This window comes from Phyllostomus discolor, chromosome 14, assembly GCF_004126475.2.
Source record: "Phyllostomus discolor isolate MPI-MPIP mPhyDis1 chromosome 14, mPhyDis1.pri.v3, whole genome shotgun sequence".
Taxonomy (NCBI): Eukaryota; Metazoa; Chordata; class Mammalia; order Chiroptera; family Phyllostomidae; genus Phyllostomus; species Phyllostomus discolor.
In genome coordinates, this window is record NC_040916.2 from 28,909,673 (window position 1) to 28,936,590 (window position 26,918).

Below are 26,918 nucleotides of genomic sequence, written 5' to 3' on the forward strand. Positions count from 1 at the left end.
GGTTTCCGTGGGAACCCTTACCGACTCGCTCCTGGGCTGCCCTCCTTCACTCGACCCCCAGATCTTGGGCTCAAGTCAAGACCCTCCCCCTGCCAGGTGCACGGCTCCCTCTGTGGCTACATCCCCGACGGGCGTCAGCCCAGCCGACACTGCGGCTGTCACGGGTGCTGCGTCCCCAGACCTGATCCAACCCCCAGCCTCGCCCCCGGACCTGCCACCTGGCATCCCCACCTGGATGTGCCAGGTGCCGGGTTCAGCGTTCCTGACCCACGGTGGCCCTCAAAACCCCGGCTCCCACGGCCCCCCAGGCCCTCTCCACCCCAAGGACACGCGGCACGCCCCCCAAGTACACACCTGAGCCCAGTGACCCTGAGTTTAAACGCTTCACAAAAATAAATAAATGCCACAATTACCAGTATCCCTAAGCCACACTTCAGAAAAATGAGAAGAAAAGGAAAAGGATAATTATTATATTTAAGGTTTTTTTTGCTTTTTTTTTTAGGTTTTCTCTTACTGATCAGAAAGTAAAACACGAAGGAAATGACACTGTGTCCCCATTCACGCTGCAGGTGACGGCCGTGCACCCGGCACTCGGCCCCCGCGGAACGCTGGGCGCGGAGTCTGCGCGGGGCCGGGGGCGGGGAGTGGAGCGGCAACCCCAGAGTGGAAGCCTCAGACCGGAACTCGGGACTCGGGGCGGAGGGAGCGAGGCCGGCCAGCCCCCCGCCTGCCCCCACCGCCCCCCACCCCGGGACTCACAGGGGAGACAGGCCGGCCAGCCCCCCGCTGCCCCTGCACCCCCCTGCACCCCCACCCCCCCCGACCCCCGCCCCAGGACTCACAGGGGAGACAGGCCAGCCCCCCCCGCCGCCCCCCGCCCCGGGACTCACAGGGGAGACAGGCCAGCCCCCCACCCCCCAGCCCCCCGCCCCGGGACTCACAGGGGAGACAGGCCAGCCCCCGCCCCGGGACTCACAGGGGAGACAGGCCAGCCCCCCCCCCACCAGCCCCCCGCCCCCCGCCCCGGGACTCACAGGGGAGACAGGCCAGCCCCCCACCCCCCAGCCCCCCGCCCCGGGACTCACAGGGGAGACAGGCCAGCCCCCGCCCCGGGACTCACAGGGGAGACAGGCCAGCCCCCCCCCACCAGCCCCCCGCCCCCCGCCCCGGGACTCACAGGGGAGACAGGCCAGCCCCCCACCCCCCAGCCCCCCGCCCCGGGACTCACAGGGGAGACAGGCCAGCCCCCCAGCCCCCCGCCCCCCGCCCCGGGACTCACAGGGGAGACAGGCCAGCCCCCCCCCGGCCCCCCGCCCCCCCCGCCCCGGGACTCACAGGGGAGACAGGCCAGCCCCCCCCCCCCCCCCCCCCCCGCCCCGGGACTCACAGGGGAGACAGGCCAGCCCCCCCCGCCAGCCCCCCGCCCCGGGACTCACAGGGGAGACAGGCCAGCCCCCCCCGCCAGCCCCCCCGCCCCGGGACTCACAGGGGAGACAGGCCAGCCCCCCCCACCAGCCCCCCGCCCCGGGACTCACAGGGGAGACAGGCCAGCCCCCCACCCCCCAGCCCCCCCGCCGCCCCCCCGCCCCGGGACTCACAGGGGAGACAGGCCAGCCCCCCCCGCCGCCCCCCGCCCCGGGACTCACAGGGGAGACAGGCCAGCCCCCCCCGCCGCCCCCCGCCCCGGGACTCACAGGGGAGACAGGCCAGCCCCCCCCGCCAGCCCCCCCGCCCCGGGACTCACAGGGGAGACAGGCCAGCCCCCCCGCCGCCCCCCCGCCCCGGGACTCACAGGGGAGACAGGCCAGCCCCCCCGCCGCCCCCCCGCCCCAGGACTCACAGGGAGACAGGCCAGCCCCCCCCGCCGCCCCCCCGCCCCGGGACTCACAGGGGAGACAGGCCAGCCCCCCCCGCCGCCCCCGCCCCGGGACCCACAGGGGAGACAGGCCAGCCCCCCCGCCGCCCCCCGCCCCGGGACTCACAGGGGAGACAGGCCAGCCCCCCCCGCCGCCCCCCGCCCCGGGACTCACAGGGGAGACAGGCCAGCCCCCCCGCCGCCCCCCCGCCCCAGGACTCACAGGGGAGACAGGCCGGGGAAGGCCCTCCGCCCCCCCCCGGGACTCACAGGGGAGACAGGCCAGCCCCCCCCCCCCCCCCCCCGCCCCCCCCCCCCCGGGACTCACAGGGGAGACAGGCCAGCCCCCCCCCCGCCCCCCGCCCCGGGACTCACAGGGGAGACAGGCCAGCCCCCCCCCGCCAGCCCCCCGCCCCGGGACTCACAGGGGAGACAGGCCGGGGAAGGCCCTCCGCAGGCAGGAGCCCACGTGGGCCAGCACGTCGCTCACGTCCTCGGGCGACGCCATCCGCAGGGACAGGCTGTGCTTCTCCGTGTCCACGACCATCTGCAAGAGCCGGCGGGCACCGCGCGGTCAGGGGGCACCTCGCGGTCAGGGGGCGCCGCGCGGTCAGGGCCAAGGGCTCGAACGAGCAAACCACCCTCGCTGGGGCCCGCGAGCACAGTCCCAGCGTGAGGGGCCTTCCTTAAAGCAGCACCCCACCCACAGCTGCAGAGTCGCCGACCTGTCCGGGGCCAGGGTGGACAGGCGGCCACGGGCACCCACAGCTGAGGCGAGTGTCCAGCGGCAGATTCAGAGCCCCCACTGCCGCCGTGTGGCAGAGGCCGAAGGTCCACGTTCACACAGGACCCCACCTTCACCGAGACTCTGTCTGGGGGGGCGCCGGGCAAGGTCCGGCTGTCCAGGGGGAGTGGGAAGCCCCCCCCCACCAGGGCGTGCCTCAGGCAACCGCAGCCGAGAAAAGCCTCCAATGAAAAACCTGCAGCGGTGACCGACCGCACCTCGTGGGAGAAGATCTGGAAATTTCCCTCCAGGGACAGCCGCCATCACCCCCGAGCCCGCCAGGGGCACTCGGCCGGCTCAGGCCGACGCCTGCACACAGTGGGCTGCTCACAGGGAAGGACCCCGGGAGCCTGCGGAGTGTCCCGTCCCCGAGGTCGACAGGCAGCACGGCTGTCACCCCCTGGGCTGCTCCCTGCTCGTGTGGCCCCGAGAACAGCACGGATTCAGACAGACAGACAGACAGGCGGGAGCCGAGAGACCCACGAGGACCGTCTCCCTGCCGCAGCCGGGCGAGGAGAAGGGTGACCCGCATCCACACGGAACAGGAGGCAGCAGCACTGTGCTCCGTACACGGGACACGGGACACGGCCGTCCGTGCAGAACACGGAGCCGGCTACTGACACGCCCCTGGACCTGACCGGTGGGCAGGCACACGTGACCGGGAACGCAGAGCCCCATGAAAATCGACGGTTCCCGAACACGGGTGAGAACCAGCGGGGACCTGAGCGTTAAGAGCAGCAGCATCTGTAACAGCGTCAGACAGCAGGAGACACTTGGGCACGAGCCTGAGGAGGGACGGTGAGACCCGCGCCCTGGGAGCCGCCGCAGAGCAGGGCCGAGCGCCAGGAGAGCACTCGTGTCAGCGGGGACGGGCGCCCGTCTCGGGTCGGGTCGGGAGCCGGCTCTTCCCTGCGGGGGGGGGGGGGGGGGGTCGGAGAGCCGGCACGGCCCACGGCTAGGGCCCACGTGGCATTCCCGGGGGCGGGGTCACAGAGACCGCTCTGCAGGGGGGAGAGCCACGAACCACGACACAGGGCCCACCACGCTGCCTGGTTTCAGGTCCCCCTGCCTGTGACGCTGTCGTCGCCCGGACCGTGTCTCAGGGACAGGAGGACAGACACCTGCCACAAAGACAGGGCTTGGAGGCGGGACACAGGCCGGCGTGGAAGGAGCCACTGATCGTCAGCGAGAAGGAAAGCCAGCCGGGGTGAAACCGCAGCTGTCCACACGCACGGCACGGGACACACGGACAAACCACACACACGCGGTAAGGAACCGAACGCTGACCCGTCCACACGTCGCTGGGTTCACGCACAGAGGCCGTGTCAAACTGGACCGTCGCCCTGAACGTGCGACCTGGAGCTAGAAGATTCTGGGAGACGGAAAACACTCTGTGACCTCGGGGGGAGCGAGGGTTCTCTCAACCCGCCGTCAAAGCAAGCGCCGCCCGTGGAGGGAAATACTGAGACGCTGGACGTGACCAGAATCTCCAACGCCTGCTCCTCCAAAGGCACCGCGAGGAAGGCGAGGAGATGAGCCGGCGAGCGGCGGGAAACACGCGTGCCTCATGCATCCGACGCACCCACGTGCGCGGAATGCCCTGGAGCGACCCCGAAAACTGCACGGGAGCAAGGAACGCAATCTGCAAACGGCCGAAGGGGCAGCCGACGCCGGATCGGAGGAGACCCCGATGACAAACGAGCGACACAAAGACCCCCGGTGTCTTCCACGCTGAGGGGACCGCGGGCTCCAACCACAACCGGGAGCGTGCAGCACACTCGCTGGAACGGGCCAAAGTGAGCAGGCGGCACGCCCGTGCCGGGGTCGGCAGGAAGGAAATCGGCCGGCGGCCTCCTGGGGGTCCGCCTCCTGGGGGTCAGACCTGCATCTGCCGCACGCCCAGGCGTCGCCCATGGGGAACACGAGCCCATGTGCAGTCAGGTTTGCACGTGAGGGTGCACCACAGCGTCCCTCGGAGCCCAGGACCGGGGACAACCGGGCGTCCATCCTCGGGGGACAGAGGAGCAAGCCCTGAGAGAGCACACGGCGCCCCACTCGGCAGGGACGGGGAGCGAGGGACGGGGCGGGCGGCAGGGGACACAGCCTCGTGGCGATGCTGCTGACCAGGGGAGGCGGGCTGTCAGTCCCACTCTCAGAAAGTTCTAGAAAAGGGGGACTCCTCTGGGCCAGCGGGGAGCAGGCACCTGCCGCCGAGGAGGGCAGGAAGGAGGGCGGACAGGTGTCCGGGGGGCTTTGGGGGACGGACAGGCTCAGTAGGTCGGTCCCGGGAACGGTTTCGTGGGGACCCAGCTGTCAAACCTACCCCACCGTACGCTTCATTCAGTTCATCGCGGGGTCCTTACAGCCCCACGAAGCTGGTCGTGAAGACCGAAATATTCACCTCGCCCCCAGAAAGCCCTGGCCCAGTGCTGTGCAACCGCTGCGAAGTGCTGGTGCCACGGCTTGCACATACAACCTCCCGGGAGCAGCACTCTCACGGGGAGAGGCCCCCTGCGAGGAGCTCCCTGGCAGCTGTGGAGAAAGTTTCTTTTCCAGGCCCCTTCCCGCCCCGCCCACACGGCCCCATCAGCCTCCCGCCGCTCCGCACTGTCCGGTCCCTCGTCGGGATGGCCCGCGGGCCCAGCCACCGGTCTCCGCGGGTCACACTCACCTGGGCGGGCTTGCTGCAGGTGACGCCGTGGATGTCCAAGTAGTTGAAGCTCAGCTCCAGCTGCAGTGGGGAGACAGAGACCCGTCACCGGGGTTTCGGAACTCAGCACCCGGTGACGGCCCCGCAGTGGGAGACGCCACAGGGCCACCGGCGGGGCTGGCGGGCCGGCTTGCTGCCCCCACTGCTCCCCTCAGACCGGACCGGACCGACCGGCCCTCGGAAGAAGCGTTATCTGCACCCCTAGCGGGACGGTGGGTCCGTCCGACTGCTTCCATTTCATCCCGGACAGACACGGGGGGGTTCTGCGTTCCTGCTCTGGGGCCTCATCCCTTCAGAAACGCAGGCGTCACACAAGCCACCGGAACAGGCTTCTCTCTTCTCCTTCACAGCTTGGCCTCGGAGCCACCCCTGGGTGACACAGGCGCCCGCCCCTCCCTCCCGACCCCGGCCTCTCTGGTGACACTCGGCAGCTTACTGGAACCCCCACTCCTCCCACCAGCTGCCCTGAAGTTCGTGTTTTCAGTGTGGTTAGAGAAATGCGGTATCCAGGGACTTCAGGCCATGCTTAAATGAAACACACGGTTGGATTAGAGTTTTCTCTCCTTCTTCACACAGATAGGGGCTTTCTTTCCTTTTCATTTCGGCACGAAGGGTCTCCTCCGCCCTTCCCCTGCGATCAGCATCTGTTTTCTTCAAAACACGTCCAGTCTCGCACTCCCTGCCTGGTTTTCCTGGACGGCGGCCACTAATCTCTCTCCCGGCTGCAGCCTTTCAGCCGCAGACCCCGGGGCGGCGGGGGGTCCCTTTGCTTTGCCCTCACCTTCCACCCAGAAATGCAGTGGGGAGAACCCCCCCCCCAGAACCCAGCCCACGGGCCCTCTGCTCTGCCCCCGGGGAGGCGGGGGCCGTCCTGTCACACGTGGGCGCTTGGAGACACACGGGGACGCAGCACGCCCGGCTTCCCTGTCTACCTCTGACCATGGGGGGGCGGGGGAACGGGGGGGGGGGGGCCTGGCTGGGCACTCGGGGCCGGCGGCCTCTCCATGGTCATGTCCCCCGGGCCCCTCAGCCTCGAACTGCCGTGTGGCCTGACGCAGACATTTCATCTGCGAGATGTCCTTGATGAAATAAATGGACCGGCACAATCAGAACGGCTCTGGTTAGGTCTGGGAACACACCTCACTCAGCAGGTGAGAGCCAGAGTGAGCAGGAGCGAACAGGTGCAGACGGGTATGAAAAGGTCTTGTGAGCAGGTGTGAACGGGTGTGAGCAGGTGTGAGTGGGTGCGAACGGGTGTGAACAGGTGTTGTGAGCAGGTGTGAGCAGGTACAAACGGGTGTGAACAGGTGTTGTGAGCAGGTGTTGTGAGCAGGTGTGAGTAGGTGTGAGCAGGTGCAGCCTCACACCCCGGCAGCTGCCAGGGTGCCACTGGCACTGGCACCACCAGCACCGTCTCACGCGGACAGCTCTGGTCCGAGAGTGAGGGGGGGCAGCTGGGGGCAGTTGAGAGGCTTCCGCTGGGCCTGGGGCGGCCGCTGGGGCGAGCAGAGCGCCGGGGAGTGGGGGACACACTGGGACACCCCAGCTGGGCCTCATGGACCCCCAGACGGCCCGGCACCAACAGGGCAGGAAGGAACCCAGGCTGCAGGGAGAGCTCCTCAGGTCTGGGTGTCCAACTGCATGGGGGGGGGGGGGGGGGGGGACACGTGTGACGGTGAGAAGACAAGAGGAAACATTTGACTAGTCGGCCCCCGGAGGGAAAGGGATCCCACATCCTTGCTGGTGCCGGCGGCACGAGGCCGGTCCGGACAGAGTCGTCCCCTCTGGAAACGGGCGTCCCCGCCTGGTGCGCCTCCCGGCCCCGGGGACCCTGGCGCAGGGGGTGGGGCAGGGGCCTGCACGCGTGTTGCTTCATGAGGCTGACGGTGTCAGACACGGGAACCCGTGTCCGACCCCCCAGCCGGGCCGGCTAAACCTCGAACTCGTGACGGGGGAGCGGGGCCTGCACTCGGGGGTGGGGCGGGATCAGCCCGCAGATGGGAGGCAGGTGACTGCCCCAGGGAGGCACGCCCGCCGCTGAGGATGGACACTTTCAATTGAGGCGAACGCCGCTCCCTTCCCTCCGGCCCTCGGGCACTTCAGGGGACCGGGAACCAGTCCAGCGTCACCCACAGCACCCCCGGTTCCCCGGTTCCCCTCACGACACAGCGTGGACACGCAGGACCACCTTACATGACCGAAAGGGGCCAGGCCCCACCCTCGTCCCTCAAAGAGACCCTGTACAAGTTGTCATTTATGCAGGCAGGAATGAAGGACACGGGGCCCCCGGTGGGCCGTCCCTGCCAAACTCAGCAAAGATCCTGCACGTGTGGTGGGGCATGTACGTGTGTGTGCATGTATGTGTGTGGTGTGTCCCTGTGTGTCTGCCCATGTGTGCATGTTGTGTGTGGCACAGCACGTGGGTGCACACGCATGTGGTGCGGTGTGCACATGCATGTGCGTGCGCTGGCAGGAGGGCCGCGTCGGCACTTACCTTGCTGGGCACCCGCGCGGCGAGGAGGAAGGCGCGGCAGGACGTGAGCACCTGCAAGACAGAAGCAGCGGCGTCAGGCGGGCTCTGCCGCCCTCGGGGCCTGATGCGGGCGGGCGGGCAGGCATCCTGAGGACCAGGGCCCGTCCCTGCAGGTCCACCTGTCCGTCTGTCCATCTGTCCCTGCCCCTCCCCCGACCACGTGCTGGCCTCCACGTCTCTCCGTGCTCCCCGACTCTGTGTCCGTCCGTGCCCTCCACCCCACGTCCCCTCCACCCTCCTCTCCGCTGCCACTGCCACGTCCCCGCCAGGCCCCACCGTCCCCCCACCCTGTCCCCTCTGGAGCCCCCACCCGCGCTCAGCCCCCGGGTCCCAGCGTCCTCTGGGCTCATCCCTCGACGGCCTGCACGTCAGCTACACCGACCGCACAGGAGACGCCGACCACAGGGGACGCAGCCTTCCGGAAGGTGTTTCATCTACAATGAGTCCCAGGGATGCTGGGAACGACAGACGCCTTCGGACGTGACTGGGGCACAGCCCAGGGGCAGTCTAGCGACCCCAAGACCCCCGGACACTCCCGCCGACGAGCCCTAACACGGAGCCTGCACACAGGCGCCCAGACCACGGTCCCGGCAGCACACGCAGGCGCAGGCGGCTGGCCCTCTGCCCCCAGGAGGTGCCCTTGGGGAGCAGCACTCGCCCCCCCCAGACCTGCCTGCCCTCGACCGTCACCCTGGGGCCTCCAGGGGCTTCTGACAGGGCCCAACATGGGTCAGGAAGGGAGGACAAGCCCCCGAATGACCACATGAGCCCACCTTCAGGGTGAAGAGCATTTCCTGACCATGCATAGACACGTCACACCCTAACGGTCTCGTCTGCTCGGCCCGGGGGCCTGAGTGGCACCCCCTCCCCGTGGGAGAATCTCAGAGCCAGGAGGAACACACAGCGTCCTTCACCGATTGGACACGGGCCGCGGTGCCGGCCTGGGGAGGAACACCCCGCGAGGGCCCAGGCTTCGGCGGTGGAGCCCCGACTCTGCTGGGCGGCGGGGGTCCCCGGAGGCACCGGGGCTGCTCATGGAAAGGGTGGAAGGGGGTGCGGTGGGCACGTGGGGCCCTCCGGGGCACCCAGCCCCTCCCAGGGCTGCGCCCGCCATGGGCATCGCTGCCCAGCGGCGTCGGGAGCAAGAGTGAAACGCTGCAGACGCCTCGGCCCCCAGGGCTGTGCCTCCTTGTCCGTCAGCGGGAAGCGAGCCGGGGGCCGGCGGGGGCCGGCGCTCGCGCCAGGAATCCTGAAGCACGGTCACACGTTCACGCCCACACTCACGCGTGCACGCGGACTCCCACACGTGCTCATCACGGTGCCCCTGGCAAGGCGGGCACAGCACCCAGGAGGAGCCCCGACTCAGTGCAGGCTCCCAGGTGGGTCTGGCATCGGCACCGAGAACCGTGCACCCGGAACCTGGGGCCCGTGGCTGCGCCCCCTGCTCGGGTCTGGGAGCCGTGAGGACAGAGTCGCATCCGGGCTCTGCCCCTCCCCAGCTGCCCACCCGAGGATGCCTCCTCCACGCCCAGCGCCTCCCCTGTGAGTAACATCGGCCCCCGCCCGCCCCCCGCCCCGCCCGGGGCCAAGGCCGCTGCTGAACTACAGCACCCGAGGGAGCGCGCGGCACCCAGAAGGCCGGGGCCAGACACCGGCTCTCGCGTCGTGAAAGCCGGCGGGGCAGCACCTCCATGTGTTGGGTCCCCAGAGCGGGAGGCAGGGAGGCGGCAGGCGCCCCGACTGGGTGTCTAACGGGCAGCTCTCGTCGACAGGACAGAATGGAGCAGAACGCACGAGGCCCACAGAGACCCGAGGCACCTCCGGGGCTGGAACGGTGGGCTGGTGGGCGTTTCTGGCCCTGACAGAGGAGGATGCTCTTCCGGAGTGAAAACTACGGGGGCATCAGAGGGGCACGCGGGCCCAGCAAGGAGCCCGAGGCTTGAGGGCAGCCGTAGCCCCCCCCTGCCGTAGCCCACCCCCCCCAGCCCCTCCTCCCTCCCACCTCCGCGCCCACAGGCCTCAATCCAGCCCCACTTTCTGATGCTCATTGAGATGCAAGGGGCAGTCTGGTTCCCTCCGAGGCTTCTCGCCTCAGCGTGTGACTTCCCTGGAGACGCGCACACAATCCCTTCCGAGGCGCAGACGTGAGGCCCCACAGAGGGTCGAAGTTTTTGAGGGGCGATGACAGGTACAGAGGCGGCCGCCGGCTCCAGCGCCCTCCCCCACCCCCGGTCACACCCTGAACGGCCCGTTTCACCCCCCTGCCTCCCCCCGGGCAGGTGAGGGAGGGTGAAGCATGTCCAGGCCCCGAGCCGGAGCCCGGCCGTCTCTGCAGAGCTGTGAGGCCGCCACCCTCCCGGGCCAGAGCAGGGACGCTGCTCCGGGGGACAGGAAACAGCACCTCGTTCTCCTGCCGTCTATGGCCCCAAATCCCGTATAAAGCCAGGTCGCCATACTCCTTGGGCACCTGTGTCGAGACCAGTGAGGCCAGCGGGGCACCCACCAGCCCCCACCTGTTCCCACAAACCCACTTCCCCTGGGACGCGGCCCCACAGTGGTTAAAGGGTCGTCACCGGCAGAGCTGGGCAGGCGCAGCAGCGGGGGTCTCCCTGACTCACAGAGCTCACGGGCTTCCCTCTGGCCCTCTCCAGCGGCCCCTCTTCTGCAGGTGGGAGAAACGGGCCGCCACCTCGTGGAGCTGTGGGGGGGGGGTGCGGGGGGGGTGGGGGGGGCACTGAGTTAACACGGGAGCTCAGGAGACGGCGGGCGTGTGGAAGGGCCATGCGGTGTGCTGTTACCAGCACATTTCGGAGCTGGAAGACGGGCGCGACCATCCACAGGAGACGCGAACTACAGAGAGACTTAGAGGGTTCACCCGGGTCTGGCCCCGAGCTCGGTGCCACCTCTGCGACCCCAAGTTCACCGAGGGGACTGCAGGGCGGGGACCGCAGGGTGGGGGCGGGGCCAGGTCTCTCGCCCGCTCCTCCCGGCGGGAACCGGCCCCCCCTCTGCCCCGGGCTCCCCTCCACAGGACAAAGGCAAGCCCGGCCCCTGCTTCCTCCCCAGCGGGACCACCCACAGCGGCCCCTGCGGGGGCAGGTCCTCGCGTCACCGAGGGCGACGCGCACACTGAGGCCGCGCACGGAGCCAGCCAGCACGTAACGCGCGAGGGTCGAGGGTCGGAAGGAGGAGACCGAGCAGCTCGGGTCCTGAGGACGTCCCGTCAAGCGCAACAAGTCAGGCGGGAAAGGACAAGGACCGTGGGATCCCACTTCCGCGTGGCAGAGCAAACAGAAGAGCATTAAATGGGCGGACACACTCATAAACACCGACACCTGCACGGTGGTCACCCGAGGGAGGGGGCGGGGCGAGGGAGGCCGAGGAGGGGGGCGGGGTCGAGTACACGGCGGCGCAGGGAGGCCAGAACGTGGGGGGTGGTCACAGGACACAACACGCAGGTGACGTGTCAGGGAACTGTACGCCCGACCCTCACCCAGCGTGCCAGCCAGGGCGCCCCCCACCCCCCGTAAACCTGATCTTTGCGAAGCCGTAGCCCGTCCGGAGGAGCCGTGAGCCCGGAGCAAGAAGTGCCTGGGTGTCCAGTGGCCCTGGAGGTGTACCGCAGCTGGTCCCTGCGTCTCAGGGTCTGAAACCCTCCAGCCGGCGCCGCATCCGCGCTCACCGGGGTGTCCCGGGGCCCTCGCTCCGCCCCGGGAGTGCGAATTCCCAAAGTGACAGCAAGTCTAAACGCTGGGGACCACGACAGGCAGACTCGGGTCCACACGCTCCGACAGGAGCCACCTGCGTGAGCTCACGCCCCTGTCGTGACTTTAGTTGGCACTGTTTTGTGAAATGTTGGTAAATTTAAACAAAAGAGTTAAAAGATAATAAAGTAACCGATCTCTGATGTGCTTCCCCGAGTTATTTTCCTCTGCTAAGGCAAAGGGAGGTACATCCGTAACCAGTGACACCTTTCCCAATGGGCGGTGCCCCTTGGCGGTATTTCTGTCTTTTTTTTTTACTAGGCCACGCCCACCAGGGAAATCGCGGGAAAGCTGAGCCGCCACCCGTGTCAAGCCGAGCAGGGTGCTCCCGGCGCAGGCCACACCCCGCTGTCTGGTCTCGCAGAGCGGCCTCCCCACGCGCGAGGCTCAGACTCTGCCGCTGCGTCTTAATTCCCGAAGCGCCTGCGGCCGAGTGCGCGCCCCGCCCCCGCCGCCGCCGCGCCCCCATAATTAGCAGGACTCCTGCGCGCCTGGAGCGCTCGGCCCAGCAGCCTCGCCGGGGCCGCCCGCCCGGAGCGAGTGCCTGCTTGCCCTTCCCGAGAAATTGGCTCTGATCACCGGGCACGCACCGGACTGGCCCTGCCCTCCCGCTGACTCAGGGCCCCCGCCCGCCCCTCCCGCCTCCGCCTCCGGGAGGGAAGCCCCAGCTCAGCTCCCTCGGTCCCTCGGCGTCGGGCCAAACGCGACCAACAACTGCTTCCAGCAGCTGGCACTGTGGAAACTCAGGAGTGACTGGGGTTGTGAAAAACACCGACGAGACAGCACCGTGAACTCCGAACACTTCAGGTCGAGGGACAGGCCCCTCTGACCGTGGCCCACAGCCCCGTCTGGGGCTGCCGGGGCTGCCACCACGAGCAGCGCAGCCGAGCGGGTCCTCCGCGGGTCCCGGAGGCCGGCGCGGGCGAGGTCCGGGTGCCGCCGGGCCAGGTCCCGAGAGCAGCCCCTCCTTCCTGCCCAGGCCTCCCCCGGCGGAGCAGGGAGGGACAGCCAGCCCTCTGCCGGCTGCTGAAGGGGCCCCAGCCCCATCGGGAGGGGGGCCCACCCCCAAAGCTCCGCACTGAGACTGGGGCTTCACACAGGAACTTGGGGGACACACACGCTCGGTCCATAGCGGGCAGCACGGGAGACACGGAGGTCCACCCGCGTCCCCTGGATGAGGCCCACGCGCTTCGGCCCGCAGGGCACCCACGGGCGAGAGCAGGGCGGGGCGCACTCCAGGCACTTTGTGGGCGTGGGCGTGGGCATGGGGGGCGCCCCAGCACCAGGGCGGGGCAGGGCGGGGGTGGGAGGGGGGAGCCCCAGCAAGGAGCCGCTGAGTCCTGCCCAGCCTCTTGTTCCGTGCTGTGGGCAGTGCCTGCCCCGAGCGAGCAGAGAAATCCGCCTTCAAAGGTGAAAACTCCTAACGCCCAGTCCGGGCTCGACGCCCTGGAAGGACCCACAGGGTTGGCATCCCTGACGCTTCACCCCCACCCACCGGCGGTTTCCTGGAGGACAGACCCCCCCCCCTGCCCCCGACCCCCCCAACAGAACACGGCCTTCCCATCTCTCCCGCCTTCGCCTCCTGGGCTCCAGACGGCCCGGCCACACGGGGCACTCGGCGGTGTGCGGCTGCTCTCGCCTCTCGCCCTCGAGGCGTGAGGCCACGCCACGGGTGTGGGCAGCTTTCTCAATGAGAAGCCGCCGAAGCCACCAAACGAGTCCCGTTCGGTCCCCCCCCCCCCATCCCTTGGGCAGCCCCGTCTCCGTCTCCGGTGGCTCGCCGACCGGGATGGAGTGCCTGCAAGGACGGTTCTAAACCCGGCGTCTTCAAAGCGCAGGGAGGGCTATAAAAAGCCCGGCTCCGGAAGCTGCTGAACGGCGGAGTGAGGATTGCTATTCAGAGTTCAACACCCTCGTTAAGGAAGCGCACGCCTCTCCGGAAACTCGGAAGGATCTGCAGTGACACCCCGTGCGTCTGCGCGGGGGGGCCCGTGGTCTGTGCCGGCCGCTCTGCCGTGTCTGCCGCCCGAGCTCGCGCCCCTCGGAGCCGGTTTCCAGGGGCTGCTGAGGGGAAAGCACGGCCCAGACGCCGTGGGGGGCCCCCAGATGCAGGCCTGAGGTCACAGCCACTCCCGGCGTCCCTGGAGTCCCCGCACAGCAGCCTCTCCGCTCTGCCCGCCAGGTGCGTGGCCCGTGAGGCCGAAGGGGCCCCGTGTGGGGTCGTCTGGGCTTCTGTGGGGCCTCACGCCACATGGTCTCCTGTTATCACCATTCCCCCTGCCGCTCTGGTGGATGTCATGAAGATTCTGGCCGATTTTCAAAAGCAGATCAATAAAGATGGCCAAATGGCCGATATTTATATCACCTTTACTAGGGGCTGGGGCTGGGGCTTTGCTCCCAGTGACCCCTAACGCCCCCACGGTGACCCTGCCAGGGGAGCACAGTCACTCCCCATGTCCTCGGGCGTCGCCGTTTGTTTTTATCTCACGGTGCCTGAACTATACCAGCAGAGTTGGAGTAAACGAACAATCGCCAGATACACAGTAAGATCAATGGCGTGTCCGAGCACCAGACCCGGGGCCCGCTTTGGCGCTGCGAACGGTCCCTGCGACAGGTGAGATGGTCAGACCTGCTGACCCACAGGCTCAGGGCCCACTGCTCCCTGGGCCCTCCCTCTGTGCGCCCTGCCCCGCCGGATGCTCCTGGCCACGGGCTCCCCTCCCCCCACCGCCGGGAGAACGCGGGAGCCGCAGGCTGCAACACGCCCACAGGCCGTCGGCCGCTGGCACTCTAACCTGGAGCGTTAACCGCACCACCTTCCTTACCTGCTGACACGGCGGCGGCGGGTCGGCCTGGAGTTCCGCTCCCCCGCGTGCCCCCGCTGCAGGGGCTCGCGGGCGGGAGGAGGAGAGTCTGGGGCTCGGAGAGACCCAACACGGAGCCGTCCGTGCGTCCGGGAACCTCAGAGGCCGACTGACCGACACCCGACCCCCGTGCGCCGCGGAGGAGGCCGGTGTTTCGTCAGCACGAGAGTGCGGCTCCCTGGCTCGGGCGGGGCGGGGCTCTCACTGGGTGGCAGAACCCACGGACATTCTCAGAGGGAATTCAGGGGACCGGGTGAAAACTAAAAAGGGCAGGAAAACCCACGGCTTCTTGAAATATCGAGACTGCGAGCCGGGCAGGTCACTAAAACACAGATTTCTGACCCCTTGCACATCTCTGCAGCAGGCTCTCGCCGACCACACACGGGTGAGGAGCAGGAAACCACACAACGTCCCCCCCTCCAGCCCCCCCCGACACACAGGCAGCAGAGGGAAGACGATGAGCAGACCCCAGACCGTCCCGTCCGCATTACAAGCCCCGTGGCACCAGGAGCAGGTGCTGGCGGAGGCCCAGGGCGAGCACAGGGGCCACAGCGGGTGCACAGCACAGCTCCCGAGAGGACAGGTCCTCACCCGACCGTCCCTGGGTCCCCCGGGACCACACGGCGCCCGGGACAGAGATACCACTGGACACGTGGCTGCTGGACAGGACGGGTCTGTGGGAGCCTCGGACGCTGCACTTCAGAACACGACAAAGCAGCAACAAACAAAACGCAGATGAAGATATTCAGGGTTTGTTTCAAACTCCTTATTAATCAATCACAGAACGTACTCCAGACAATCAGCCTTTGGTGCAGTTCATGATCTGGGAGGTGCGGACTCACCTCAGTTTAAGTGCCCGTTTACCTCCTGTTCCAGAGCTTTCTCTTTCAGGGCGGGATTAGCTGACTGCTCCCGAAAGCCAAATGTGGCTCACTGTCTATGTCTGTAATCACGTTTATGGCAAACCAGCCGCGTCCGTCCACTGGCAGGCTGCCCGCCGCGGTGCCCACAGCACGAGGGCGGGCGGGCAGGGGGCCCTCCGCCGGAGAAGCTCGCGGAGCCCGCCCTCGGCACCTCGGACACCGAGGGTCCAGCAAAACGTGTTTCCATAGCCGGCTGGGAAGGTGCACGTAGCTGAAGTTATGCACAGGTGTCGGGGCCCAGGGGGGCCCCCAAAACGGGCCGCTTTGGCGTGTTCTGATCTCTGTGAATTGAAAAGACTTATTGACTGTAGGGGCAGGAACACTGTGACCCCTGTCCGCGTCCCCTGAACGCAGGACATGAGCCCCCGGCGGGAGGTGCCCTCCCTGTCCCTGGAGGGGGGGGGGAGGCAGACGGGGCGCCCTCACCCCCAGAGTGAAGGAATTCGGGCTGCGGTGTGCACACACACCTTGCCGTTTCCCACGGAGTTACTCCCCAAGCCCAAACCGCGCTCAGACCCCCCCCCACCCAGTGAGCCCCCAAACGAAATGTTCTTGGTCACGTGCTCACGCACTTGTCGCTTCTCTGTGCAGAGAGACAGAAACGCTGCCGGCTCTTGGGTCACTTGCTGGGCACCGACTTTATGGTCTCCTGCGCACACAGAATTAAATCGGTTTTTCTCCTGTTAATCTGCCTCTTGTCAGATTTATTATTAGTCTGGCCCCGAGGACTCAGGAGGGGGTTCCCCCTCTTGACACAAGCTAATTGAAGGTGTTGCTCACTTCTGGTTTTACCATCGTGGTTTTATTTACTCCCTCAGAACTGAAATCCACCGAACACGGCCCTCAGAAAAAAAAAAAAAAAGAGAAGAAAAGAGGCAAGAAACCTAACCACAAGGACACGTTTTCCAGCCACCTAATTTGTGTCATGAAACACTTAAAACCTCTGAGCTTTAAGGAGCAGAATGAATCCCATGGATGCACCAAAAAAAAAAAAAAAACAGGAAAGGAGAAAGTGGAAGACGGAACGGAAGGCTGCACAGACTGAGCCGGCACGGGACCCCCCACATCGTCCCTCTCTCGCGGCTCCCACGGCGTGAACGTGCCGCCCGGGAATGGGAGGCCCGAGGAGCGAGACGAAAAGAAAACAAACAGCAGAAGGAGCCGGTGCGGCGTGAGGCCCGCGGAGACACACGAGGGGGTGTCGCAGGGAGAGGGGTGCCCTTCGGGAGCACAGCCGTCCCAGCCTTGGGGGGAGACTCCATGGAGACGCAGCAAAGAGAACCCAGGCTTGACCTTGACCTGCCCCGTCACACCGGCGGCGGGGCCCTCCGCCGGCCCCCGGCCTCCTGCTCCCCGTCAGCAGACAGACCTCTCCCGTCTTTGTCGTCGGCCGCTGAGCTGATCGTCGGGCTACACGCCCTCAGGGGTGCACACGGCGACGGGAAACGCGGCGTGCTCCATCCACGCTCCGACACGCGTGACATCGCGGCTCCTGCGGCGCCTTGCGTGGTGGTGAAGAAGGTCGCTCCCCTGTCCTTGAACGCCTCCCTCCCGCCCCGCAGACACGAAGGCCTCAGTGAACCAGGCCCCCGTTCCGAAAGCGAAGGAGACCCCAGGCCTGGACAAGCACGAAGGGGCCGCCCCCGGAGCTGATGTCACCTTCGGAATCCACGCATGAAGGAATTACATGTGTGCGCACACGCCCAGTCACTGAGTTCTAAGGAGCCCGCCGGGGATGCACGCTTGGCACTGAGTTAGCTGGACGTGCCTGTCAGCCACTCCCCGTCTGGGGGTGCTGCGGGGGCTCTGGGGGGTCTGAGGGGCTGGCAGAGCGGTGGCGGGAGGCAGGCTCCCACGGTGGCCCTGCCTGAGGAAGGCCAGGGCTGCAGACGCCACTGCAAAGTTCACAGTGACCCAAGGCGGGCCGCAGCGTTCCTCCACAGGGCCCTACCTGCGAACCTCTGCCTTCAGGTAAGAGTCTGAGCTTTAAGAATGGAGGGCGCAGCCCTGGCCGGTGGCCCAGTGGGTTGGAGCATCATCCCAGCACACCAGAAGGTTGCAGGTTCGATCCCCGGTCTCGTTGTGTACAGGAGGGAACCGATCGACGTTTCTCTCTCTCTCCTTCTCTCTCCTTTCCCCTCTCTCTCAAGATATCCTTGGGTGAGGATTAAAAACAGCCAGGGGTGCATGAGGTGGGGCGGGGCAGAGGCAGCTGCTCCACCAGGAAGCACCTTTGGGTCGCCCAGTCTCCTCACACATAGAGGGGGAGAGCTGACACCTGCTCTCCGAGAGGCCACCAGGACCCGGACCCAGCCCTGCCAGGGCCGGACGGCAGCAGTGCGTCCGGGAGCTCGCCGCCTCAGCGCACGGCGCGTGGGGGCCACTAGGGCTGGTGGCAGACGGGAAGGGCCGGGGGCTGCCGCTCCCTGACAGCTGTGGCCTCGGGGACACACGGAGCCACGCAGCCTGCAGGCAGGCGCCTGGAGCGTCTGGCTCGCCGGGAAGCAGCTGCAGTGACTCCTGAAATAACTTCCAAAGAAAACGGAAGCACAGGGCCGCAGTCAGCCGGGAAGCGGACGCTAGAAGCATCCACGGGCTGGGATGCAGCCGCGCCAAGGGCGTCCGGGGCGCGGGGCCACACTGCCACAGGGCAGGTCACGGTGAGGCCCCTGTGGGACCTGCCCGGAGCGCCAGACACATCCCTCCCTCCCCGTGGAGACCCAGCCTGCAGCCCAGGCCGGCACAGCCTCCAGAGTCATTGTGCGAGCCCAGGGAGAGACTCCCGCGCCTCCGGGAGACGTGGCTGCTGGGACTCCCAGGACGGCAGCCCCGGAAGGAACAGGTAATGCAGTCACGTCCGTCCAGGCCCCAAAGCCAGCCTCAACGCCCGCAGAGGGGCCGTGCGAAGCTTTCCTGCCGCAGCGGCAAAGGCAAGACGACAAAACCCTGACGGAGCGGCTTCAGTCTGACTCCTGCTCCAGACCCCCCCTCAGCGCCCCGCTCCAGGAGGCACGCCAGTCCCCACGACCTGCTCTGACTGGGTCAACACTACAGCCAGGCGTCCAACGTGCCTGGGACGAGGGGCAGTGACCCCCAGGGGTGACGAAGGGTGGCAGACAGGCACGGTCTCACTGACTCCACTCTCGACATGGCAGCACTCCTGAGGGCCGGCGGGGGACTCGGGGCGGGGGGGGAGGGCCCAGGGAGACGCACAGAGCCCAGAGTCAGCGAGTTCCGGTGTTCCCAGCCACGCCGCGCCACGCCACACTGAGCCACGCCATGCCACGCATTCCTCGAGATGCTCGGCTCGCGCCTCCCCTGCCTTGAACAGACGGCCCGCGCTGGGTGTCACGTGAAACCATCGGCCTGCACTCGGCCAGTGCGTGTCGGAGGGCGTCCACTCTCCGCTCCGTGAGCTCAAGGGAGGACGGCGGGCCGGGGGGCGTCACTGATGACGACTTGATGCTTCTGTCTTCCCAGTCCGGGCAGCCGCCGGCCTCTTCCAGGGCCGGGTAATGGAAACCATCGCGAGAAATGGAAAAGCGTGCTTTCAGGAACTCAGGGAGCCTCCTCCGTGTGGGGAGAGGACAGCTCACTGACCACCGTTTCCAGAAACAGAGTGAGTCTGTCTGCCCCCAGGAGCTGCTCACACTTGGCCACGCCTTTGCCCACAGAGAGCAGGGCCCTCCCTGCGCCCAGCCTCCGGGGGACGGAGCTCCGTCCAGGACCTCGGGCCCCCCTTTTGCGTCCAGCTGACGGAGAAAAGCCCAGTCCAGCGCAGGACAGTGGTTTAGGGGCGTCTCCGGGTGCTCTGGGAAAGCAGGGGTCGTTTGGAAGCCGAGTGCTCACACATGGGGGCGGGGGTGTCTCCAACGTGAGGGGCTTTGAGCTGCAGCCACACCCTCCGGGCCCCACGCCGGGCCCTGCTGGCTCTGAAGTCACGGAGGGACGGTGAGGGGCAGGTCGGCCCGGGCAGCCCCACACGGCTGGGGCCCTGCGGGCACTGGGGGGCCTCCCCCAGGAGCACCCCGTCCCGCGCCTCAGGGGCAGCCACCCTTAGAAGCCTCCCCAAACCACTCCACAGCCCCCCAGGGACCAGACCCCCTCCCCACCACCTTCGTCAAAGGCGACATTGTTCGCTCTCCCCCACAGCGCACACGGGGCCCCTGGAGCAGTATCCTCTTTCCGTTCCCCGCACCAGCAAAGAGCCCCGTGAACGGACACCAGAGCCCCTCCCATCGGGACTCGCCTCCCACCACCGAGGGGGCAGGGCAAGGGCCCGGCCCCCGGCCACCCCCCAACCGACCCGGTGGCCCAGGCTTCCCGGATGCGGGAGCGAAACCAGTTCTCACGGCGGCAGCCGACTCGTGCAAACACTTTCGTCGCTAAGCGGAAGGTGTGGTTCGGCAAACCCGCGCAGGAACGCTCGGCACGCCCCGAGCCCACGCTCCCGTGGGGCCAAAGTCCGAGCGGTCCCGGGACCGTCCGCAGGCCCAGTCCCCGGCCGGCTGGAGCGTTGCCCTCACACCTGAGACAGCCCCCCCAAGGCCGGTCCTTTTCCGGGGACGCGTCCGAGGCTCCCCGTGGGCAGGAAAGGGCAGAGTCCATCTAAACGGGCTCGAAGGAGCGCCTGGCCCACCACGGACCTGTGGGGCGCCGATCCCGGGGTCACGGCTTCACCCCAACACGCCTGTGCTCTGGCGACACCCGTCGGCTCCAGCAACGTCCCGGGAGCCCCACGTGTGCCAGGCTCTGTTCTGAGACGCTGGGCACAGCGGGGGACAGAGCGGACACGGTCCCCCCCCACCCCAGGAACCTCACGCCCCGGCCGGGAGGGAGCCGCCGGCCGCACGAACAGGGCAGCGGGCGCAGGAAAGGCTGCCACAGCGCGTGGGAGGGGAGAAGGAGGCTGCAGTGTGACGTGTCGGGGGGCTGCAGGCGGAGGCCGTGCTGGGTCTGTGTGGAGGTCTGCTGCGGGAGGGGGGTCCGGGGGAGGGGGGCGGCGAGCCAGCCGGGTGGGCACTCAGGAGATCCGGCCAGAAACAGTGAGTTCAAAACCCTGAAAGAGGGGGCTGTCTGGGGAGCCCAAAGACCAACAGCAGTCTCCACTTTGCTAACTGTTTCTTCATCTTATTTCTCTTTCCTTGTTACTGCTGTTCAGGGACAGTTGTCCCATTCTCCCCCCACACGGAGATGTCAGAAGGCCCCACTACTCTCCAGTATCGGGGGTCTTTATAACCCAGGCATCCGACGACGAGGCGGCTCTTAGACGGGATGCATTCTGCTCTCCCAGGGGCTGGCCGGCAGCAGGACAAGCCCCGGGGGCTCGGGGACCTGCTGGGCGTCCCAGCAGCCAGGGCTGGTGGCCGAGTGCAGCCATCCATCGGCTGCAAAGATGCAGCCTGTGGACCAGAGCCGCAGCGGGTGAGGACCCCTGGCCTGAGACCACCCTCAGCCTCCGTGCTGCGAGAGCGTGCCCAGGTGGCGGAAGCTCAGCTCAGCACACTGACCCTGGGAGGGAGCCCGAAATGGAGCTGGCGGGAAAAAATGTCGGGCCTCTGCCCTCCCAGAACAACGTGACCTTGGCTCTGAAGCCCTGCCCCCCACGGCCCTCCTTCTGGGGCCCGGGGAGCCCACACACAGAAGAACAGAGCGGGGTCCCCGCGGCCGGGAGGGAGGTCAGGTCTGAGTCACAGGCCCCAGGGCCGGGAGTCGGGCGCCTCTGGGCTCCTGCCTGGGCCGCTGGCTGGGCCGCTGGCGGTGCAGCTTGGGGGTGGGGGTCCGTGTGCAGCGGCTTCACTCCCTCGTCTGTGGCAGAGCCTTCACAGTCCCCACTGTGCACAGCTCTAGCCAAACTGGAACCGCGGCGTCAAAAGGCCCCGCACGTCAAGGCCGGACCCAAAGGTCACGGCTCAGGATTCCATTTCCAGAGCATCGTGGAGCGACACACTCACAGAGCCGGGGGCAGGTCAGTGGCTGTCGGGGGTGTGGCGGAGCCGGCTGTGCCTCTGGAAGGGACCCTGCAGGGGCGCGGCACGTGCCTGGGCTGCAGGGGTCACGCGGACTTTCACCTGCGACAGAACCACCAGGGAAACACCAGGGCTCTCGGCCACCACGGCCACGTAGAGGCCACCGTCCCGGGAGGTTCCCAGAGCTCAGCAGATGCCTGAGGGGGCCGTGGCCCTCGCTGTGCCCTCGTTTCCCGTGGGCTGCCTCCAGACCGCGCCCGTGGTGCTGTGTGGGAAGGCGGGGCAGACGGGCGGTGGCTGTGACAGGAGCCACCGGGACGACACTCGCCCCAGGGACGCGGCACTGCCCTGAAACCAGAAGCCGACTCTCCCCCCCATCTCGGGGGCCTGGGACGGGCTGGAGGAGCACAGCTGCGTCGACGTGCAACAGGGGACGGGCCCTCGACCAGCCCCCCGACTTCCCCTCCCCGGTCCCTCACCTGGGCTCCCGCCTCCCACCTGTGCTTTACACAGTGCACTGGGGGCCGCCGCCCCCTCGCAGTCCCACCTCTCGAGGTGCAGGACCCGAAGCGCCTGCCCAGACACGGAGCCCACCTTTCACCCCCCACCCCCGCCCCCAGAAAACCGGCACCCACAGGACGCCGTCTGCCACCGCCCCGACCGCGACTCTGAGTCTGGAGCCGGCTGGTCCGTGCGAGACGGGCTCGGAGTTTCTTCTAAGCAGCTTTACTTTTTACCACCAAAGCGTTTTCTGATCACAGGCCAGGCATGTCCGTGGACCCCCTTGGGGGGGGGGGGCGGGGGGGGGGACAAACCCCGAGAACAAGGGAATTTGGCCCAAGTTTGGGGGCTGCAGCCTGACAGCCAGCTCGGCTTAGGTAACACGGGCCACCCTGCCTGGGCCGGTCCCAGGACGGGGCCACAGGACGGGGGTGAGATTCCAGTGCCCGGTGGTCGCGGCTGGACCCCTGCGGCACTCCCGACACCCAGGCACAGCGCCGCACCGGCTGCCCTCATGGCCAAGGGAGCTGCTCGCCCGGAAGGCGCTTCCTCCAGCTCGAGGAAACCACTCCTGCCTCGTCTGGGCTTAGCCCGGGGTCACACGCTGCGCCCCAGCTGGGAAACCCGCCCCTTCTCCGGGGGGCAGGGGGCGCGGCTCCCCCAGGCTCACCGGGCAGCCAGTTCATCGGACACCAGCGCCACGGGGTCCACGTGCCTTTAAGCTGTGCCGGAGATCCCGCGGCGTCTGTCCGGGAGCCGGAGACGTCAGCTGCTTCCTTTCCGAGGCGGGAGAGAGAAACAGAATCTGACAGGCACGGCCCCACCGGGAAGCCCCGATGATACAATGTATCGTCGTTTCTTCTGGGGAAGAGTCCTCCCGGGGAGACTCATCCGCATGTCCAACAGCAACCAGACTGGGGGGCACGCAGGGGCGCGGAGGGGCCGGCACCGGAACGTGGCAGGAACCCGGGCACGCGCCAGCGTCGCCACGGCAGGAGAGGTGACCCGTAGTGGATTTGAGCAGATGTCGCAGCAGAGGCGGGGAGACGCCCTGAGGGGGCGGGGCGACTCAGGGGTGACTCCAAACCTTTGGTCCCCAGTAACTGGGAGACCAGACTGTGCTCCCCGCCGGAGGGGGAGGTGGGGGAGGGGCCGCAGTCAGCAGACACGTGGGGGCAGAGGTTTCCCTTCCGGACACATCGTGTTTGTGTTTGTGTTTGTGGTTTCACAGGCGCGCAGTTGACTCCATCCCCGTATTCCCGAATTCCTAACCAAAGGACGGACCGGGTGCAGTCGCCATCCATTCGGGAACAGCCCCGTCGGCTCTCGGTTCCCTCGCTGACTTAGCTTTTTCAGAGCCCGCCCCCCAAGCCCCCCAAACCATAATGCTTCTCACAAGACCACGCAAGGACCGAGGTAGTTTTGCCCCCAAACAGCTTTCTCCCCTCCCTCTGCCTCTAGAAGCGCCTGGACGAGCACCCGTCCTTGCGCGATGCCCCGGAGGCGATCTGCTGGGAGGAGAGGTCCCCTAGGAGCAACCACAGGGTGAAGCGGCCACATCACACCGTCGGGGGCTCCAGGGACGACAGACAGACACACCAGGCCGCGCTGCCCCGCCGGCGTCCGGGTCAAGGAGCTGAGCTCCAGGCCGCAGACACGGGGTAGCATCCTCACCGGGGTGGTGTCAGAGTGAGTGTGCACACGGGGACAGAGTCTGGGCAGGCGAGCAGTGGGCCGAGGAAGCCGAGCGAGACCGAGGTGGGGGCGGAGGGGGGTGGACTCGGAGGCACGGCAGGACCGCAGCAGCCTTGGGGCCCCTGGGCGTGTGGCCGTTAGCACGGGGGACACGGTCGTGGGGACGTGGGCTTTTGCCCAGCACTGGCGGCTGCTCGGGGACGAGGACGGAGTTGTGGGCAGAGACGACATCCCCGGGATCCAGACGCAGTCGTGAGGGGGCTGTGTGCCACGGCGGGAACTCGGTGGCTGGTCGTGGGCTTCACACTGGGACAGAGGAGGGGTCGGGACACATGGGCTGTGGCACAGTGCAGGGGTGAGGTCAGTGTCGGGAGGCCCTGGGGGCCTGAGGCCTGTGGAGGCTGGAAGCGCAGCCCGCAGTGGGGACAGAGGGTCAGGGAGGGGCGTCCCGTGTATGGGCGGACACAGTGAGGGGTGGCTGGGGAGGAACCAAGAGACCCAGGTGTTGGGAGGATTATCTACGTGAAGGCAAGCCCTGGAGAGGGACAGCCAACCAGAATCAGAATCCTTTTACGACCCAGGGAGTGACAGGGCCACAGACAGACCCAGAGCTGAGACTCGGGGCAGGGACTCCCGGGAGGAGGGGGCTGTGCCCAGCCCTCAACCACAGCTCCCGGGGGTGGGGGGGAATGCAGGCCCTTGAGAGCCGCGCCCAGGGGTGCAGGGGAGACCAGGTCCCCCGTAGAGCGAGAAGGGGGAGGCGTGTTCAGAGAAGAGGTCGGGCACCGGGCCTTGCTAATGGGTGGCCATCAGCACGGACACAGAGCGACGGAGAGGAGAGGGACAGCATCGGGAAAACTGGGTCCCGAGTCGGGCGAGGGCAGCACGCAGGGGAGAGGAACACCTGAGGAGTCGGGCTCCCTACGGTGACCGACTCGGAGGACCCCGAGGTGCGGAGCGGCTGGGGCGGTAGCAGGGTCCCCCCACCCCGGCCCGGGCCCTGCTGGGGAAGGCAGGAGGGTGCTGAGCACTCGCTCCCCGACCCCACGCCCCTGGGCGAGCAGAGGGCTGCGTTATAGAACTGGGCTCCTCAAAACAGTGCAGAAATGGTGACTGGCTCCGACCATCCCATGGGTTGACTGAGATCCTGCATGTCCAAAATAAACGTAAACCCTCTAAAAACCGCAACTCTGCACTTTTTTAAGAAACGACAATTCAAACTACCCCAAATTCCCCCAAGTGCAGGAGGAAAACCACGAGAGCCCGTCAGCCCGACGGGGACGCCCCGGCCGCAGAGCTGCGGGCCCCCCGGCCGGCACAGCCCTCCGAGGCGTCAGGCCAGGAGGCGCAGGGAGGCCCCGGGCGTCGCAGCGAACCCAGGGGGAAGCGGTTTGCTTGTTTCCTGTCGGGAAAATCAGATTCGACAGACAGTCCCATCACACCTCCTGACGGGATCATTGTGGGGAGTTACCACAGTAACGGGGGGCCCCCGCTCAGCTGGAGGAGGGGAATCGGGAAGAATAAATCCCGTAATTTCAGAGCCGAGAGGGTGGCTAAGGGCCTGTCGGTGGATCCTTCACCGACACGCCGCAGAAGATGCAAAGCCAGCTGCTACTGCAGACAGGTGATAAGAAATGCCCTTGCGTCACCCAGAGGGAACATCCGGGTAAAAGTGAAACTCCGTGGTCAGGTGCGGGCAGACGCCGGAACCCTATCAGTAATGACGGGGACAGTGGAGACGGACTCCAGGCCTCGCTCACGGGAGAGGACGCCGCGCCCTGGGCACTTAGTGTCCACGCCCAGCACGTTCTCTCCACCTCTTCCTCACGACAGTCCGGTCCTCCGGGGGGCCGGGGAGGGGCAACCACGGTGACACCTTGACAGGGTGACAGGGCTGGGAACCGAGCCAGGTGAGCCCGGCCCCACACCTGCGCCGCCTCCCAGACCCTCCCAACGAGCTGCGCCTCCAAAGGGCACAGGTGAGAGTCCAGCCTGCCTGCCAGCACGCCGCCCACCGGCCTTGGGGAGGCCGCTCCCTCCTCCCCTCTCAGCTGCCTCATCTGGAAACGCCATTACAGGGCCTTGTCCCAGATGAGACACCCCAAATGCAGAAAACTCCAGACACTAAGCCGCACTCTCAGACACAGGTCAGAGGACGCCTTCCCAGTCTGGCCGAGTCCGTGGATGCGCCCCAGGCCCAAGGGAGGGGCAGCCCTCTCACACCCGAACTCTTCCAGCTCCAGGTAATACTGCCAGAGAGTGAGCGCTGCCCCCACCGGATGCCCTTTCTCCGACTCCAGGTTCCTCCCGTGGGCTCACCCTGAAGGAGCCTGGACGCCCGCGGGCCCGACACAGAACTTCGGGCCATGTCCTTCCCCGCCCCCGGAATCCTGCTGCTCTTGAGGCTTCCCTGGACCACAAACACACAGGACTGCCTCCTGCTAAGATGTGCTCAGGACCCAGGGAAGGAATTCTGTTAGGCCAGGAAGCTGAAATGCACTTAGGAAGCCTCCTTCTTTCTTGCTACTTCCCCCACCTATTTTTAACGCGCTGGGAGCTTTAGGGTGTATGCCAGGGACAGGCGGACAGGCAGGAGCTGCAGGGCTCTGCCCTGTCGCTGCCCACACCTCCATCGGGTCTGTTCGCACGTAGCGGCTGTCTTCTCTTCTGGCGCCGAACACCCCTGTGCACCGCCGTCTTACTGTCCGGAGCACCCCCGACAAGCCTCAGATCTGTCTAGAGTCAGACGGCCCCGATGTATGTCCCCGCTCAGCTGCGCGACCAGCCGCGCGACCCCTGGCCGCAGCGACAGCTCGGTGCCTCCCTTTGCCCCTCTGCGAAATGGTGGTGGTAGCCCCCACCTCGCAAAGTTCAAGTGAGGTCACGTAAGAGAGACTTTGGTGCACTTCCTTTCAAGACCAAAGTTCATCAGACAGCTGTCTCATGCTGGAACTTTCTGTTGGCACTTTCCCCTTATCTTCCTTCTCCAGTGGAACCACTTGCAAATACGTGGTTGGAATGGACACAGCTGAGAGTTTCCTTATGTCCCGGACTTCTGAACTCTGACCTACCCCTTAGCCATTCCTAGCAGCATTTCTTAAAGCTTCCCAGACGGTCTTCGTCAGCATTTGTCTCTTGGGGTTGACTCTGAAGACCCGCCATCCTGCACCCAGGGGGGCATGTGCGTGTCTCCTCCCAGGGAGTGGCCCCCTTGGCCTTCTGCCTGCCCCTCGCTGACCAGTGCGACCGACACCCCTACGGCCAACAGCAGGGGTTTTAGACACGGATGCTGGCGTTTGAGGATAGACCGAAGGTGTGGA

General features: G+C 67.0%; 1 protein-coding gene across 4 annotated transcripts in view; it reads right to left on the bottom strand.

Moving 5' to 3' along the window:
• Nucleotides 1-26,918, bottom strand: part of CARMIL1 (capping protein regulator and myosin 1 linker 1) — a 125,474-nt gene that overhangs the window by 68,801 nt on the left and 29,755 nt on the right. For all 4 annotated transcript variants that reach the window (XM_036015005.1, XM_036015006.1, XM_036015007.1 and 1 more), the window contains exons 3-5: nt 7,844-7,894; nt 5,311-5,370; nt 2,281-2,402 (exon numbers count right to left, since the gene is read on the bottom strand). In XM_036015005.1, coding sequence (XP_035870898.1) covers nt 2,281-2,402; nt 5,311-5,370; nt 7,844-7,894 — 233 coding nt within the window. The remainder of the gene's footprint in view (nt 1-2,280; nt 2,403-5,310; nt 5,371-7,843; nt 7,895-26,918) is intronic.